Source organism: Coregonus lavaretus, assembly GCF_964263955.1.
Source record: "Coregonus lavaretus genome assembly, chromosome: 17".
Taxonomy (NCBI): Eukaryota; Metazoa; Chordata; class Actinopteri; order Salmoniformes; family Salmonidae; genus Coregonus; species Coregonus lavaretus.
In genome coordinates, this window is record NC_140004.1 from 16,471,446 (window position 1) to 16,488,691 (window position 17,246).

At 40.7% G+C, this 17,246-nt stretch overlaps 2 protein-coding genes across 2 annotated transcripts; one reads left to right on the forward strand and one right to left on the reverse strand.

Moving 5' to 3' along the window:
• Positions 1 to 1,224: 1,224 nt before the first annotated feature.
• LOC311145044 (stromelysin-3-like) lies at positions 1,225 to 7,270 on the reverse strand (the record flags this gene model as incomplete). The annotated part of the gene is made up of 8 exons (XM_084181238.1): positions 1,225 to 1,343; positions 2,315 to 2,575; positions 4,515 to 4,719; positions 4,875 to 5,116; positions 5,272 to 5,405; positions 5,529 to 5,672; positions 6,716 to 6,981; positions 7,253 to 7,270. The coding sequence occupies 8 exons, from the start codon at positions 7,268 to 7,270 to the stop codon at positions 1,225 to 1,227; spliced, it is 1,389 nt and encodes a 462-aa protein (XP_084037364.1).
• Positions 7,271 to 12,170: 4,900 nt separating this feature from the next.
• Positions 12,171 to 16,985, forward strand: LOC311145045 (general transcription factor IIF subunit 1-like; the record flags this gene model as incomplete). Its single annotated transcript, XM_084181239.1, has 4 exons — positions 12,171 to 12,274; positions 12,609 to 12,628; positions 15,206 to 15,359; positions 16,267 to 16,985. The coding sequence occupies 4 exons, from the start codon at positions 12,171 to 12,173 to the stop codon at positions 16,469 to 16,471; spliced, it is 483 nt and encodes a 160-aa protein (XP_084037365.1). The 3' UTR covers positions 16,472 to 16,985.
• Positions 16,986 to 17,246: the final 261 nt, after the last annotated feature.

Genomic DNA, 17,246 nt, shown 5'->3' on the forward strand with positions numbered 1-17,246 from the left:
TTTATATTAATCAATCAATCAATTTATCTATCTGATTAATAAAAACGGACAATGTACTCAAGCTGAAATATTTTATTTGTACCAAAACACAGTCCAGAATTCATATATTTGTATTTACATAGTAAATGTGACATTTGAGTAGAAAAACATGTTAAAACATAAAGATATGTAATTAGAACAGATATAATGGCTATTTTAATTAAAGGTAAATTATGTCCCGAAATCATTCTGAGCTCTATAGTCAACACCCAAAATGTTAGAAGACAAAGACTAAAAACGAGTAATCTGCCAGGCTGCAGCTATTGGCTGTCAAACACAAAATATCAGAAATACATATTTACAGTAAAGCAGATATATCAATGTCCTGCACTGACAAACTGCTGTGAATGGCCCACCAAAAAATTACGTATCCTCATGGCTTAGATTCACATAATGCAGCACCAAGTTCACTCCATCCCTTTGCACTGACTGAGAGCAACATGGATGGAACATTATTGAATTAAGTATAGTTATCTTAGAGAGAACATAAATGTGACGCGATAATGTACTTGATGTCATACATGTAAGACCGTGAGTAAATGTTCGTAACATCTGAGAACAAAAAGTGCCCCTGATTGTCAGTGATTTCCAGATTTAGCACCTTAATTGCAGTGCCTTAGACATATTTCCCGTTAAGAACAACGCAAACATGTTTATGCTGTAACATCTCTGGAGTAAATTATACGTAATATAATATTGTTAAAAACAACCTCCTGCAATGGGCTGGTACTGCACTGTAGATGGCACTGTCCTCTCAGCCCATGGTCTTGAACAACGCAACTTCTGACCATAGAACCGAACCCAGTAATAAATAAATACAAGTACATAGCTGCACATGATGTCCAAAATCTGAGGAAACATTTGAATTAGTGTTTTCCTGAGAAGAAAAAAGGATCTAGTCCATTCAAAGTGTTAAGATCATGTGTAAACAATCATATTTGGAGGAAGAACACTAATTTTTTGGAACTCACTCAAGTAAAGTAATAAAGTCTCTCTCTAAATAGTTAGTTTCTTCAACATTTTAATGAAGATGAAGAGGCCTCTGTAGATGCACTGGTCTTGTTCCCAAAAATGCACAACATTACAATGTTGTATTTGAAAAGACCATAAGGACGAGAGCATGGTTGGACTAGACTTGGACTTGGGTTTGATCTTTAGACAGCAGCATCACTTAATAATGATTATTCATGCATTTCTGCAACCAAAGAAGTCCATTCCAATATAGCGAGGATACCCCTGTAGTAAATTCATCTCCACAGGATCAAACTTCCAGTACTGCCTCCCTCGGATAAGGTGGACATAGCCTGTCAATGAAAAAAAGATCACTCGTGGGAATTGGTCTATATGGACAGGGCTAAAATGAAATGTTTCTTACAGAAGAAATATGGAAAACATATGCATAACCATGGTAGTAAAGAACAGTTTGGAGATTATGGAAATATTATTAGACTAAAGGTGACGACACAACAGTTCACTTAACACAAGACTGAATCCAAACATTACACTGTTGATTTTATGTGCATTTTACATTTACTGTATGCTGCATTTATTGATAACGAAATCTGAAAATATTCTGGATACATTCAGTAACATGATATTTTCCTGGAAATGTGGGGTAGGTGCAACATAAGACAAAAAAAATGACAAGGGTTTGAGTGAGAGGACTAACTGGGGTCTCCAAGTGGCCACACACCTCTCCAAAGTGTGCACAGTTCTTAAGTCATTTCAATGCACTTTTAAGACTCAAAGAAGTGTCTTCAACTTTTTTGATCTCTCCTAGCTGTGCCGTTAAGGAACTAGAGCAAGCACACTTGTATTTGTTTTGTTTGGATCACAGCCCTGCATCCCTGCCTTTCCATAATTACTGTTGTTGTTTACGCAATCCAAAAACGGTCCATTATAAATCACAATCTAGGTCAGGTGGGCATAATTTGAAAGCTTGTTCTATTGCCAACATGACTAGCTAAATTATCAAATATGATCTTACAGTGTTAGGCTTTCACAAGGCAGTTCAGAGAAGCAGATCGTAATTTTGGTGCGCATAGAACGGAGTCTTAAGTTCATTCAGATGCGTGGACCGCTGCAAATTTTATTCACAATACAACAAACATAGGCTCATCTGTTCAGGACAACCCAGGGTATAACACCATGTCATCTTGTAACTGTACATCAAACATAGTGATGTTTGCGCACTCAATGTCCCAACTGCCAGTTATCAATATTCTAAAATTCTAAATTGAAAGCTGATTGGGTGATTCATTCATAAGATTTTTACCGTATTGGTCCTTGAAGGCTGCATCAACATCACTGGGGATGCCGCTCCAGTCCTGCATGTTGCGAGGGTAGACAGAGTCCACACGGTTCTCCTTGGGGCTGAACCTCCAGTAGCTGCCTGACTTGAAGAAGTAGGTGTTATAGTTGCTGTCCTGGCCCCTGCACAGGGCTGCCTGGATGTGGGAGACTGACAGGCCTAGCCTCTGCACAGGGTCTGGCCCTGTGATCTGTCTCTCTGCATCAAACACCCAGTAGCTTTGACCTGCAAGAGACAGAGAGAGAACTTTATACAGTAGATGCCCCCGCTGTGGCCCTTCAAGGATCTGGGCTATGTTTTCATAGTTTCCATAACTCTTGGCTATTCAACACTCTAGTCACTCTTGACATGCCCTACTTAAGGTTGTTGAATTTGGTCTTGGAAGAACCCTTTTCTGGGTAACCAAAAAGGGCATAACGCTATAATGCAGTCATTTTACTGCTTGTATGCCTACATGTACAGTGAGGGGAAAAAGTATTTGATCCTCTGCTGATTTTGTATGTTTGCCCACTGACAAAGAAATGATCAGTCTATCATTTTAATGGTAGGTTTATTTGAACAGTGAGAGACAGAATAACAACAAAAAAATCCAGAAAAACGCATGTCAAAAATGTTATAAATTGATTTGCAATTTAATGAGGGAAATAAGTATTTGACCCCTCTGCAAAACATGACTTAGTACTTGGTGGCAAAACCCTTGTTGGCAATCACAGAGGTCAGACGTTTCTTGTAGTTGGCCACCAGGTTTGCACACATCTCAGGAGGGATTTTGTCCCATTACTCTTTGCAGATCTTCTCCAAGTCATTAAGGTTTCGAGGCTGACGTTTGGCAACTCAAACCTTCAGCTCCCTCCACAAATTTTCTATGGGATTAAGGTCTAGATACTGGCTAGGCCACACCAGGACCTTAATGTGCTTCTTCTTGAGCCACTCCTTTGTTGCCTTGGCCATGTACTTTGGGTCATTGTCATGCTGGAATACAAATCCACGACCCATTTTCAATGCCCTGGCTGAGGGAAGGAGGTTCTCACCCAAGATTTGACGGTACATGGCCCTGTCCATCGTACCTTTGATGCGGTGAAGTTGTCCTGTCCCCTTAGCAGAAAAACACTCCCAAAGCGTAGTGTTTCCACCTCCATGTTTGACGGTGGGGATGGTGTTCTTGGGGTCATAGGCAGCATTCCTCCTCCTCCAAACACAGCGAGTTGAGTTGATGCCAAAGAGCTCCATTTTGGTCTCATCTGACCACCACACTTTCACCCAGTTATCCTCTGAATCATTCAGATGTTCATTGGCAAACTTCAGACGGGCCTGTATATGTTCTTTCTTGAGCAGGGGGACCTTGCGGGCGCTGCAGGATTTCAGTCCTTCACGCCGTAGTGTGTTACCAATTGTTTTCTTGGTGACTATGGTCCCAGCTGCCTTGAGATCATTGACAAGATCCTCCCTTGTAGTTCTGGGCTGATTCCTCACCGTTCTCATGATCATTGCAACTCCACGAGGTGAGATCTTGCATGGAGCCCCAGGCCGAGGGAGATTGACAGTTATTTTGTGTTTCTTCCATTTGCGAATAATCGCACCAACTGTTGTCACCTTCTCACCAAGCTGCTTGGTGATGGTCTTGTGGCCCATTCCAGGCTTGTGTAGGTCTACAATCTTGTCCCTGACATCCTTGGAGAGCTATTTCGTCTTGGCCATGGTAGAGAGTTTGGAATCTGATTGATTGATTGCTTCTGTGGACAGGTGTCTTTTATACAGGTAATAAACTGAGATTAGGAGCACTCCCTTTAAGAGTGTGCTCCTAATCTCAGCTTGTTACCTGTATAAAAGACACCTGGGAGCCAGAAATCTTTCTGATTGAGAGGGGGTCAAATACTTATTTCCTTCATTAAAATGCAAATCAATTTATAACATTTTTGACATGCGTTTTTCTGGATTTTTTTGTTGTTATTCTGTCTCTCACTGTTCAAATAAACCTACCATTAAAATCATAGACTGATCATTTCTTTGTCAGTGGGCAAACGTACAAAATCAGCAGGGGATCAAATACTTTTTTCCCTCACTGTATATTTACTTGTCTGTATTCAACTTGGGGCTTATCTAACCCTATTCTCACAAGACATGACTAACCACAGCATAAACAACCAATATCTCTGTCACACACCTTGAAAGAACCAGATATTCCCTGATTGGTCTTCAAAGGCAGCATCAATGCTCTCTGGAATCCCCCTCCAATGGCAGGATGCCAGAGCGGGGTAGCCCGCCTCCAGCCGCCCCTCCCGAATGCGCCACACATAGCTTGATTTAAAGAAGAACAGCTCTCCACGGATCATAGACACAGCATCAAAGTCTGTCTGGCAGACGTCAGGCTGGAGACAGAAAGAGGATCACTAGTGCATCTCCATACTGTCATATCATGTGTATTCTTGTGTGGCTAGTATCTCAGTTGTATTTTATGTCTTATATTATTTTTATTTGCCTGTGCAGCGCCTCAAAAAATATGAATGGCAAGATTAACACTCACAATACTACTAATGATCTCATTGGTCTCTGTGGTGATTTGTGGCGGTGGTGATAGTGGAGGTGGGGGCGGGACATGTGGACGAGGGCCGTACAGGTATTGGATCCCCAGCTTGTCATCCTCGCTCAGCTCCAGGGGATAGGAGAAGCTGTAATAGGGGGACATCACTGCACCCGTTTCCCAGGAGTGCTGCAGGCCCAGAACATGCCCGAACTCATGAGCAGCCACTTGGAGGAGGTCTGTGCCTGCAGTGGAATCAGGGAGAGGGTCACACCTACGGGGATACACAGTACAACCACAGAGCTGACAACTACTTCCTGACTGTACTCATTTTACATAGAGCTCTATGTAAATCAACTCTTCATACTTCCTGCATGTTCCCTGCCAAGCAAACACTCACCCATGTAGTTGCCAAGGGTCCATGCTTCATCATAGTCAAAATGGATGTCGCCCTCCCTGTGGGTCTTGGGGAAGAAGGCATGGGCTAGAATTCCCCCAGGGCCGTCAAAGGGCAGGTTATCTCCATGCCAGTACCTACAGTAGAGATCCATATCAGGAAAGTGCTGGCAGACCAGTAACTTAAAATCTGACATTTGAATACACATACTGTACTACTGTACTGACATTTGAATACACTTACTGTACACACATGCGTACCTGGTGAAGTCGATGACAATGTCAGCCTTTCCACTGCTGACCTCAGTGAAGGTGAGGGGTATGACCTCACTCCATACTGTCAGTGCTTCCAGCAGGACACGCCGCACCTTGTCCTCACTCATCTGCCAGGGGAAGCGAACCACTCTGAGGAAGGAAGAGATATAGATGTAAACATCAGAGACCGTAAACTCCACACACCCACACACCATAATCTGTAGTCTGTAGAAACACACTTAGACCACCAGCCTTGCATATCTATAACCTCCCTCTCATCTGATATCTAACCATCAAATCAACCAAGAGGTGTGCTGTTAAAAAGACCCTCAGGCTCTGTAAGATAAGTGTATTACAGTCCTCTTCCTTCACCTTTACATGAGCTGTCTCAGGTAAAACCACCCAGTATGACTAATACAAAGAAACTATTTAGAGAGCTCATATGTCAACAATTACAATTAAATTAAGGAATCATCAAAGATGTTGATGATTTCTTAATGGCTTGTCATTCATGTCAAATGCATGCCTAAGTGGACTATCCAAACTAAAGCCCTTGGCAAACCCAGTGATTCCACTGTCCTAAGTACGAGGGCTCCCACTGTAACACTGCCATGACACAGGCGAGCACTACTCCTATCCCTGGTCACATTAAGACAAATGTATTGCTCAACTCCAGCAGTCTCAGTAGCCCATCATGGCTTGCCTTCTCCTCCTCTCTCTGAGTGGCTCTTTAGATGCCATGCATTATGATAAAGAACAGCTACAATGAGAGGAACCAGAGGACACAGACAGAGAGGCAGCAGCCAGCCGACAGACAGCCCAGCCCAGACACTCCATGCCGTGAGTCTCAGGAGGAGGCAAAGTAATAACATTATAGGTTCCTCCTTTTCAGAGACACACTTTGTTTTTAAGGCAAATGTGATGAGAGTGCAACTCCTGCTTGCCTTGTTGAGTTAGAATATGAGAGCTATGACCAAAACAGGGGACTCAATAAACAAATGATGGATAGAGTAACACTGGATTCTGGACATACTGTACCTTTATAACCAGTTGTACTGGCAACTATGCACCAAAACATGTCCTATTACCTGATAGAAAATTATATTTCCTTGGTTGGGTCCAGATCCATCTCTAAATACATACAAGCCGTTCAACAGTGTGGTTATACGAAGATAATAATAATATCTCCTTACTTGTAGGTGAGGTCAGTCTTCTCCAAGCGCCCCCCGAACAGGACAAAGCGTTTCTGCCTGTGATTCCTCCTGTAGAGGACATCTTTCAGCATGGGGTAGTCAGGAACGCCACAGCGGGGGCGGTTAGACACCTCAGTGATGTTAGTTACCAGTGCTGCTCTTATAGGGTCTCCTCTGGCCAAGGCTGTGTCTTTGAGTGTGTCCTGAGGATGGGCAACTCTTCCTCTCTTCTTCAGGTCGTGGAGATCAGACCTCTGGAGCCATCCCTTTGAAAAAGCAGGAACATAAGCAACATTTATTAGAAAACAAGTTTACAATAATAACAATATTTTTGGTAGAAATATGTATCCAAATGCATTACTTTTTATTATAATCCATGCATGCATTGACATTGCCTTAACATGATTGCCTGTAAGTATTTCTGAAGGTGGGAGTATGAGAGGTAAAAAATAACTGGAAATCTCCACTGCCTAAAAAACAGAATTGTGCATCAGAGAGTGTTTTCCCTTGTTGTCTTGGAGTGGGCTTGGAGTTTACTGTACTGTCAGTTATCATTACACATAGGAACTATTACAGTACATATCCCCCTGCAGAACCCAGAGGAAATGGCTCTGCTCATTAACTCATACCTCAAGCGTAAATTACAGAAAGGAGAAATTCTGTCAGTGGCACAGCGTCTCCATGGCTTTTTGAAGTTGTACAATTCCAGGCCTTTTACAGCTCCTGCAGCATTGCAATTCAGGAGGCATTGGGGTGTATTTATGATCAAAAAAGTGTTTATAGTGCATTTCCTATGACACTGCTACTGTAAAACCCATTAGATTTCCTAATACACTAAGAACATGAGAATGTAGTGTATTGATGTGTCCATGGCTTTTGGTTGGGGTATGTACGTACGGTCACTGTGGGGACGACATCATCGATGCACTTATTGATTGTACATATAGATACTGCAATCAACCTCAAGCTTCTCTTATCATTCAGCAACGCATACTTTCTCAATGCAACTGCTCCTAACAGATCTAAACTCCTGCCATATCTATCTTCCCACTGAACTCTAAATTTCCCTTCACCACTGTTCTCTCTCTCTTACTACTAACATTGAAGCTTAGCTGACTGTCCTAGAGTTCCAATAACCCTAGTTTTCTTAACTTTTTAATCTGACTTTTCTCCTAACTTTCAAAAACCATTTCACTGATTTATCCACAAATTCCTTTCCCTCTAATTTTAAGATATGTGATCGGGAAGTCCCCACCTGCTTATGACTTCTTTACACACAGACTTGGCAAACGATTGAGCATCTTTTAGCCTAGTTTGACATCTTATTCACCTCTTGGTGTAGGAATGTAACCAAGAATAACAGTCACCCCCTTTTAACATTATTTTTCAGACAGATTGTCCTCCTTCCTATGATATAATCAACCTTTTCAAGCAAATATGATTCCCAAAAACCATACTCCTTTGTAATCTTTCTCCTAACCTTAGCCTTCTTTAAAGAATCTTCACTGAGATTTCCAATCCAGAATACTAAAGACAAATCTATTTCTGTCATCATCAACAATTGGTAAACCTTTTCCTTTGGCACTTCTACCAGACAGCCGTCTGGTGTACATCTTATTTTACAGTTCAACTTACACAATGCATCTCTTCCCAACAATACAATAGGTATATGTTCTGATACCAGTATGGGTATTGTAATTTTTTGATTTTTATAGCAGAGCTCAATTGGTTCCTTAAGAGTAATCAACTGTTTTACTCCCTCAAATCCCTATCCCAATTAGTTGATTTTACATAGTGAGATGTGTAACCTCTTCAGGCTGAACACAGATAAAAGCAGTTCCGCTATCCATCATCACCTCCCATGGTCCTTTGTTTATTTTCACTTCAATTGTTGGATATTTTTCCTAACTGGTGCTACCAGCTGACACCCCCCTTTCGGATCTTCTAGGCACCCCTAGAATCCTTGCTCCTTGTCCCTGTAAGGGTTCACCTGTCCTCCAGATGATCTTCACTTGCTCCTGTATCTTCCTCTGAAATTCCCTCTTGTGTTTCCTCCTGGCCCATTGCACTCACAGCAAAGTCACCAACCTGTCCACAACTGTAACACACTTCTGGAGATTGCTGGAAGTATGGCTTAAATCTTCCTCCTCTTCCTAAGTCTTCTCGTCCTCTTCCTCTCCAATTCTTTCAGTCCAGAAACTATCTATGGATATGAAACAACTTGTACCACTAGTTGTGGCTGGTACAATTGCATTTGACCTTGTTCAGTTGAAGCTGTGGCAGTGATTGTTGATTTGGTGCACACTGATTCTTCATAACCAAAGCTTTTCTTCTCCTTCTTATTCTCCCCCCAGTTGTATTTGATTGAGTTTTCTGAGTGTTTCTTGGTCCTGTTCTTTCTGGTTGTGTTCCTTTTTGCTTTACAGATCCACTTGATGGGCTATATGATCTGTATAGACGCCTTTTGTCATGCTTCCAAGTCCAACCACCTCTGCCAGTTTGCTCCTTACTGGTGAGGGCAGTCCCATCTGCAGTTTAGCTCTCAAAATTGACTGCTCAATATGACTTCCAGTAATATTTCTCCACACTTGATGGACTCTTGACACATAGGCTCTCGGATTTTCTTGTTGTCCCAGTGGGTCAATCAGAATGTTATCAGGATGCACATTTGTTGGAAACGTATCTTTCAGTGCTCTCCACAGACGGTTCCTACTTGCAGCCAACAATTCAGGATCATTCACTGCAGTCCCCACATATCTATTGAGTCCCGCTCTCTGAAATATTTCTTCCATATCTGGAATCCCAAGGAGATTAGCCAAAAGTCTCTTAATGTCTCCTATGGCTGATTGTGCTCCCACCGTAATTTCTTCCAATTTTGAAATCCAAGGATAGGCTCCATCTTGAAGAGTAGGCAGCTTCTCAAGTATATCTGACATATCGGTATTTTGCAAAGGCTTATATTCTAGGTTTTGTCCTCGAATGATGACTGGCAACATCTTCTTACTGGTGCTCCCTTGTCTTGGCCTTAATGTATACTTTTTCTCCAATTCTTGGGCTCCTTTTCTCAGCAGTTTCTTCTTCTGTATCTTCAGCTTCTTGAGTTGTTGTTCCAGTTCTCTTACTTCTTCTAAATTATTCGCTTTATCCAGGCATGATACGCATCGGTCTATATCTCTTTCTATTTCTTCTTTGCTAGTCATTGTAGGATAAAATCCTCTTGAATATGAAGCACCTTTAATCTCCAAGTCTTCATCGCTGTCTCCATCTTTACTTTCATCAGAACTCGAATCTCTTGTATTCTTCTTCTTGAAACATCCATCACCCCTTCTTTCCGCTCTGGCCAACCTCCGTCTGATCACAGGGTCATATCCACCCATGATCTCTTCTGAATCACTCTGATCATCATCATCAAGTTCCATCCTCCTGAACCTCATTCCACCCTTAGTTTCCAGATATCTCGTTTTTTTCTTACTTCTGGAGTTTGGATTCATTTTTATGGTCGTTTCTGCTTGTCCTCTCTCTATTATTCGTTCATCTTCATCTCTGATGCAATAATCACCCTCCTGAATGATCACTGGAAGCTGAGGATAGACGTCCTTAAACTCTACTTCTTTCTCATAAGGTGGGGGTCTTTTTGCTGAATCCGTATGTGAGAAAGGTGTACTGACTTCTGTCATTAGTTTTTCTGTCACCTTCACTGCATTTACAATTTTCTCTATACCTTTGTTTCTTTTATCGCTGGTATCTTTTATCAGTTTTTGTCCTTCATTTTCAAACAGCTTAAGAACACCCAGCTCTCTTTGTCTCTTTTCTTTACGTTGTTCCCTTTTTGTCCCTTTCTTTTGAACTGCTTTATGAATTGACAGAAGCTCTTTCATTATGTTGATGACGTCAGGGTTAAGAGTCCCTTCCACTGGCCATGGTTGTTCAATGTCAGGCCAACGTTTATTCCATTTTCCAGATAACCTTGCAATACCATTAACTAGAGGATTACTATTTTGTACTATATCAACAGGTGTAATTACCTTCATAGTCTTGATGTCCTTTTTCCCCATTGTAACAACTGTTTTATATTCCTTTATTGTGAATTATTTTATTATTTTAGACTATATAGCTTATAGTTTCCTCCCTTTAATTATTAATAAAAACTAAAAAATAATAATATATTTTTTATTTTTTATTAAACAATGAATTAATAAATCAATTTATGAATAATTAAAAATATATATATATATTATTATTTTATTTTTTATTTTTTTTCTCAATTTATTTTACCAATTTTATTAATTAGTGGCAATCTTACCACATCCGATCAGGAAAAGTAAAGGAAAGTAGTCAACTTCAGAGCAATCCAAAAAAGAAAAGACCTATAATCCAGCAACACTACAGTACTCACAAACCAATTGCTTAATAAGCACCCAATGACCTTAATTTTACAGAATAATGTCAGTACTCGATTCCCAACACAACTCTAATCAAACCAACTCATTCACGAAAACTCCAGTATGCAATTACATCAGTTGATCAGTCTGTTGCCAAGTCCCTGTCAAATTGTCACAACATCAAATATGCTAGGCACACAAAATATCCTGTATGGGAAGGTACGTTTTGTAAATAGAACAGTACTGGCCTTAGTTTGACGGGATCCGTTGCAGCAGACCCTGTCGCATCACACCCAGTCGCGTGATGTACACGTCAGCAATTCATCTCTCTCTCTCTCTCTCCTCCTCCTTCTTATCGTCTCTCATATGACAGAATAACAAAGAAACAGACAAGAATTTAGTAGTTTATGCACACACTGAGTTATTTCAACCATTCAATACTCCTCCGTTCACATTCGCGCTAAGAAATAAGCAAACTTAACTCAGAAATACATTTTTACATTTTAGTCATTTAGCAGACGCTCTTATCCAGAGCGACTTACAGGAGCAATTAGGGTTAAGTGCCTTGCTTAAGGGCACATCAACAGATTTTTCACCTAGTCGGCTCGGGGATTAGAACCAGCGACCTTTCGGTTACTGGCACAACGCTCTTACCCACTAAGCTACCTGCATCCCCAATAGTATAAATAGCTCAATAACATTTTATTTTATTTATTTAATTATTTTTAATCCGTCAACATATCTCTAGTTTATCAATTCGATAGGTCTCAAGAAAACAGTTTCATTGTCAAACAACAGCCGATTTAACAACCAGAATACACTATTAGTCTCTAAATCTTCTCTCTCTTTGTCTGCGTCTCCCCGCAGAGGAGTGGCACATTTGCCCTTACGTAACTCTAGAGTCATAAAATCACGCGCATGCATAGTTCATACACCAATACGATTTCAGAGTGGATGGAGCTCTCTCCCAGCTCTCTCCAAGCCAGACAACAGAAAGTTAACAGTCCCGCTATACCTCCTCTCTTTTACCCCTCATAGACCAACAATAACACTTAACAGAGCTCACAAACCATATGTCAGAGAGGAAGAACTCCCCAGAGAAGTTTGCCCTGAAACTGTGCTCGGAGCTTAGCATCCGAGGACAACTTAGTTGGCACCAGAGGACATACGCTTTCAGGTAAGATATACAGATTGATGCTCAGACACACTTGTACAGTACACCCACTCAAATACATGCATAGCAAATACTCAAAGCTGAGCTGGTAACAGAGGACTAATCTATCAAAAATCGTTTTTGTATTTCGGTGAAACGTAATAGACAGTCTTGACTCTATAGAGTCTGTTTGTGAAGCAATGTAAGAATTAGATGAAAAGTAACTGCCCAGACAATATCAATGGCCTCTGTTGGGCTTCTATACCAAAATACCCCTTGCAGCAACATGCTATTTTCCTGTCTGGCTGTGTCTCATGTTTGTGTAAGTAATTTGTTGTGGCTCTTTGTCTCTGTGAAGTGAGAACCCGGCTGCCCACAGTAGAGAGAGCCATCGGGAACACAGGTGAAGCTGACCAGTGGTGCCCCCTGCTGGAGACACTGACATACAGAGATGGAGAAGAAGATCAGGGACCAGGACAGAAACACTTGGTGGGTGTTACCGCACTGAACTACTGTCCTAAAAATATACCTCATGATCTAGCTTACCCAAAGTCTCTTTTAAACAACAGTTTGAAAGTATTGTAAATGAAACTATCCACTCATTCAATCAACTTAGTTTGATTTTATGTCATTTTATTAATGTCAAAGTTATTCTCTCTGTATATTTGCATTACAGGCGCATGAGACGACTGGTAAACACAGCACCAGCGTGGTAGATGATTCAAGTGAAAAGTCCTGCTCCTTCAACAAGACAGACAGTAGTCCATTTGATAAAGCATGAGAGTGATGGGACTTGCTATGCTAAGAGCATTAACACAGACATTCATTCAGCCTGTTTACCAGAGCAGGTTCTCTTCTTCACCAGTCACCTCAGTTTTCTACACAGTCTGCGACCCCTCTACCCCCAATGTGTTGATTTGAGCAAAGCTCCAACACAAACAGCCCCTACAATGTGGTCCCTCCCTCCCCTACAGTGCCTTCAGAGAGTATTCACACCCCTTGACTTTTTCCACATTTTGTTGTGTTACAGCCTGAATTTAAAATTGATTAAATTGAGATTGTTTGTCACTAGCCTACACACAATACCCCATAATATCCCATAAGTGGAATTATGTTTTTTGAAATGTTAAACAATTAATTAAAAATGAAAGATCTTGCTACCATGGAAAGGTAAATACCTGTCAATTTGTGGAAAAATCACCCTGATTAACTCTTTAGAATTATCCCAGTTTACCTATTTGCTTATGGTGTTGCCTACGCCTAGCGAACAGTTTTATAAATTATATGAGAAAAAAATATTCAATTTTATTTGGAACGGCAAGCCAGACCAAATTAAATGGGCCTATTTATATAATGAATATGAATTTGTACAGAAATACAGAAATTATTAAATATTAAAGCAATAGACCTATCACTAAAAGCTTCAGTCATACAAAAGTTATACTTAAATCCGAACTGGCAAATTAGTAAGATTGTCTCACCCAATGTTCAAGAATGGCCTTTTTCCCTTTATTCAGATCACAACCTCTCACTTTCAGTTATTTGAAAAGGAAATAATCTCCCACATTTCACTATTTCTAAAACAAGCCATAGAAAGTTGGTTGCAATTTCAATTTAATCCTCCAGAAACGACAGAAAAAAATTATGGAACAAATATTGTGGTTGAACTCAAATATACTAATTGATAAAAAAACATTAGTTTTTTTACAAAATGTTTAAAAAAGGTATAATCTTCGTAAATAATATCATTGGTAGGACTGGTGGAGTTATGTCGCACATGCAGCTAACAAAAACATATGGAAATGTCTGCTCTACCCAAATTTACAACCAAAAAATTGCAACATTACCGCAAGAGGAAAGAGGAAAGTGGAAGGGGGAAAAAGTAAGGAACTTGTCTGTCGGCCCTGTATTAAAGACCATAATTGGTTAAAGAAAACTGTGATAAATAAAAAAAGTAGACCAGTTTCATTTAAGGACCAAAGGATTGACAGCCATCTCATATAGATTGAAAAATAGTTGGGTTTTGACATACCGATTCCATGGCATAGTGTTTATGAATTGATACGCAAAACTTTTAAATTTAAATTATTATATAAAATTATTGCTACCAATAGAATGTTATTTATATGGGGGATACAATCTTCTCAGCTCTGCAGATTTTGCTGCAAAGAGACAGAATCATTAGATCATTTGTTTTGGTACTGTCCATTTGTAACTTGTTTTTGGACACAGGTCCAGGAACGGCTAAAGGATTGCAATATTTACCTGGAGCTAACCCTGCAGATAGCATTACTGCGTGATCTCAAAAGTCATAGTCAATCGATCAATAATATAACAATACTTTTAGCAAAAATGTTTATTTTCAATTTACAATCTGTAGAAACAATGAGAATAGAAAGGTTCAGAACTTTTGTAAAACATCACAGTACAGTTGAAAAATATATGGCAAATAGAAATCTAATATGGATGGTGTTAAGAGATAGATGGGTGGTGTTGAATGGAGTTGAAGGATGGGACTAATAACAACTAACAACAACTAATAACAACAAGATAACTAATAATGTAAGCATACTGTGTCCATAATAAGTCTACAGGTTATAGGTTGAGAGCTTTTGTGAAAGAGCACAGTTAGAAAGATATGGCATATAGAAGCAAACCGGATGGACATCATGAAAATGATTGGAGAGGTTGAGGGTAGAGGAAGTTCAGGAGTAAAAACAAACAAAATATAATTATTGTAAAATTGACTGTGTCCATAAAATGTACAGTTGAAGTCGGAAGTTTACATACACTTAGGTTGGAATCAATAAAACCAGTTTTTCAACCACTCCACAAATGTCTTGTTAACAAACTATACTTTTGGCTCTCTTCTTGATTGAACAATAAAGGGTTGTTAAAACTGTCTCCAACATCCTGCGCTCTGCCTCCCCCTCCCCCCTCCCTCCCTCCTCACAGGTAAGAGACAGGTGGTGGGTGGTAGCTCTGAGTCTCCAGCTGCCAAGAGGCTGAAGATGGAGTCCAGCAGCACGGCTATCACCACCCAGAGTCCTGCCCCCTCAGGGAAGAGCACTCCACAGCCCCCATCAGGCAAATCAACTCCCAGCTCCAGGTATATTCCTCCTCTTCAATCTCTCCTGTTTGTTCTCTTTTCTCACTGTTATGTGAATTATTTAACAAACTATTTTAGGTTCTCTGTGCGTCTCCCAAAAGGTTGTAAGTCTTTTGGGATTTAAGTAACGGCCAGAGTCCCGGTCTGCATAGTCAGAGATATTTATTCATTGAGAATTCTGCCATCACAATTTCAGAGTCCATCTTTTATACTCATACGTCATACAAAAAGAAATCCCTTCCCTCTGTAGGCGGGCTGTAGTTTTCCACTCTAAAACTGCTCTACTGACCTTCAGTTCACACACACACACATATACACACATGCATACACACATACATACACACACACACACACACATATCCTACTCCCTGCTTTACTCAGTTATTGCTGTTCTCACAATATTCTGCACCATGTTTTCATAACAGTTTCTCCCCTCCCTAAATTGGGAGGCCTCTTTATCTTAGTTTCTCAGTTGTCTTTGTTGTCTGGCCTAACTCTTACTCACATCGCTAAATAGTGGCTCAATGCCATAGCCTTTACTGGTCCTACACTCACACATTTCTAACACATTATACACAGTTTCAGGGTGTAATAATTAGTCATTAATAATTAATCTATCACTCACCCTTACCCTCTCTCTAGCTCACACACACACACTTGTTCTCTCTCTTTCTCTATCTCTTCTTCCTCTTTTCTCTGTCCCCTACTCTCCTCTCCTCTCCCACACATACTCTTTCTTTCTTCCTCTTCTATTATCTCCCCTCCTCTCTTATCTTCTCATGTTCCCACTCTCTATCACCCTCTCTTTCTCTCCCCTACTCTTCTTGCCTCATTCCCTTCCCCCTCCCACCACCTACCCTCCCCCTGCTTTGTTCTCCCCCTCTCCATCCTCCCTCCCTCTCCACAGTGACGTTCAGCTGACAGAGGAGGCGGTGAGCCGCTACCTGATTCAGAAGCCCATGACCACCAAGGACCTGCTGAAGAAGTTCCAGACCAAGAGGACGGGCCTGAGCAGCGAGCAGACGGTCAACGTCCTGGCCCAGATCCTCAAACGCCTCAACCCTGAGAGGAAGAACGTCAACAACAAGATGCACTTCTATCTCACCGAGTGAACCGGACTCGTGTTTCATTAGGGCATGCGTTTTAAAATGGAAAACGAAGTCCAAGTCCCTGTTTCAATCCCTTTGGTGCCTAATGAATATGACCCAGGGAGGAAGGAGGAGATGAATAGAATAGGGTCATTGGAAGAGGAAGGGTAGACGAGGAAGAGAAAGTGGAGTAAGGTAAAAAGAAAAGTGTTATGCAACTGTGATTTGAGATGCGGTGTAAACTAGCTTCAAAATCTGTCTCTAGAAATGGTTTGAAGTCAAGTGTTCCTGTGGCATTCCTTTCAGGTCAAACCACTTACTTTTACAAGACATATAGGTTTGTCCATGAATTAGGCAATGTGAAAGTATCAATGAAAACATTCCGTGTAGATCTTGCCTGCCGATTCATCTCCCACCACAAACCACTGGATTCAACAAAACAAGTGTGGGTTATTTTGTACGAATTGGCGTATCTCCCCAGGCCTCTGTTTCTTGTTTTAGAATTTAGTATTTTTTTGTTTGTTTATTTTCATTTCTAATAAAAACCCTGCTGTTGCCATGGCTGGTCTCCTTGTCATGTTTCTGGTTGGTTTGCATAATTAGAAGCAGAACACTGGACAAGGATGTCATACATCTTAAGGCTCTTCAATATAGAAGCTCTAATATTCTTTGAGGTTCTGCCGGAAGTCTACTGTGCTATCCAGTGGATTCATTGGAAATCTACTTTGCAGCAACTGTTGGCACCGATGTGTACGTACTTACTTGGATAAGAGTAGTGTGTACTTACTTGGATAAGAGT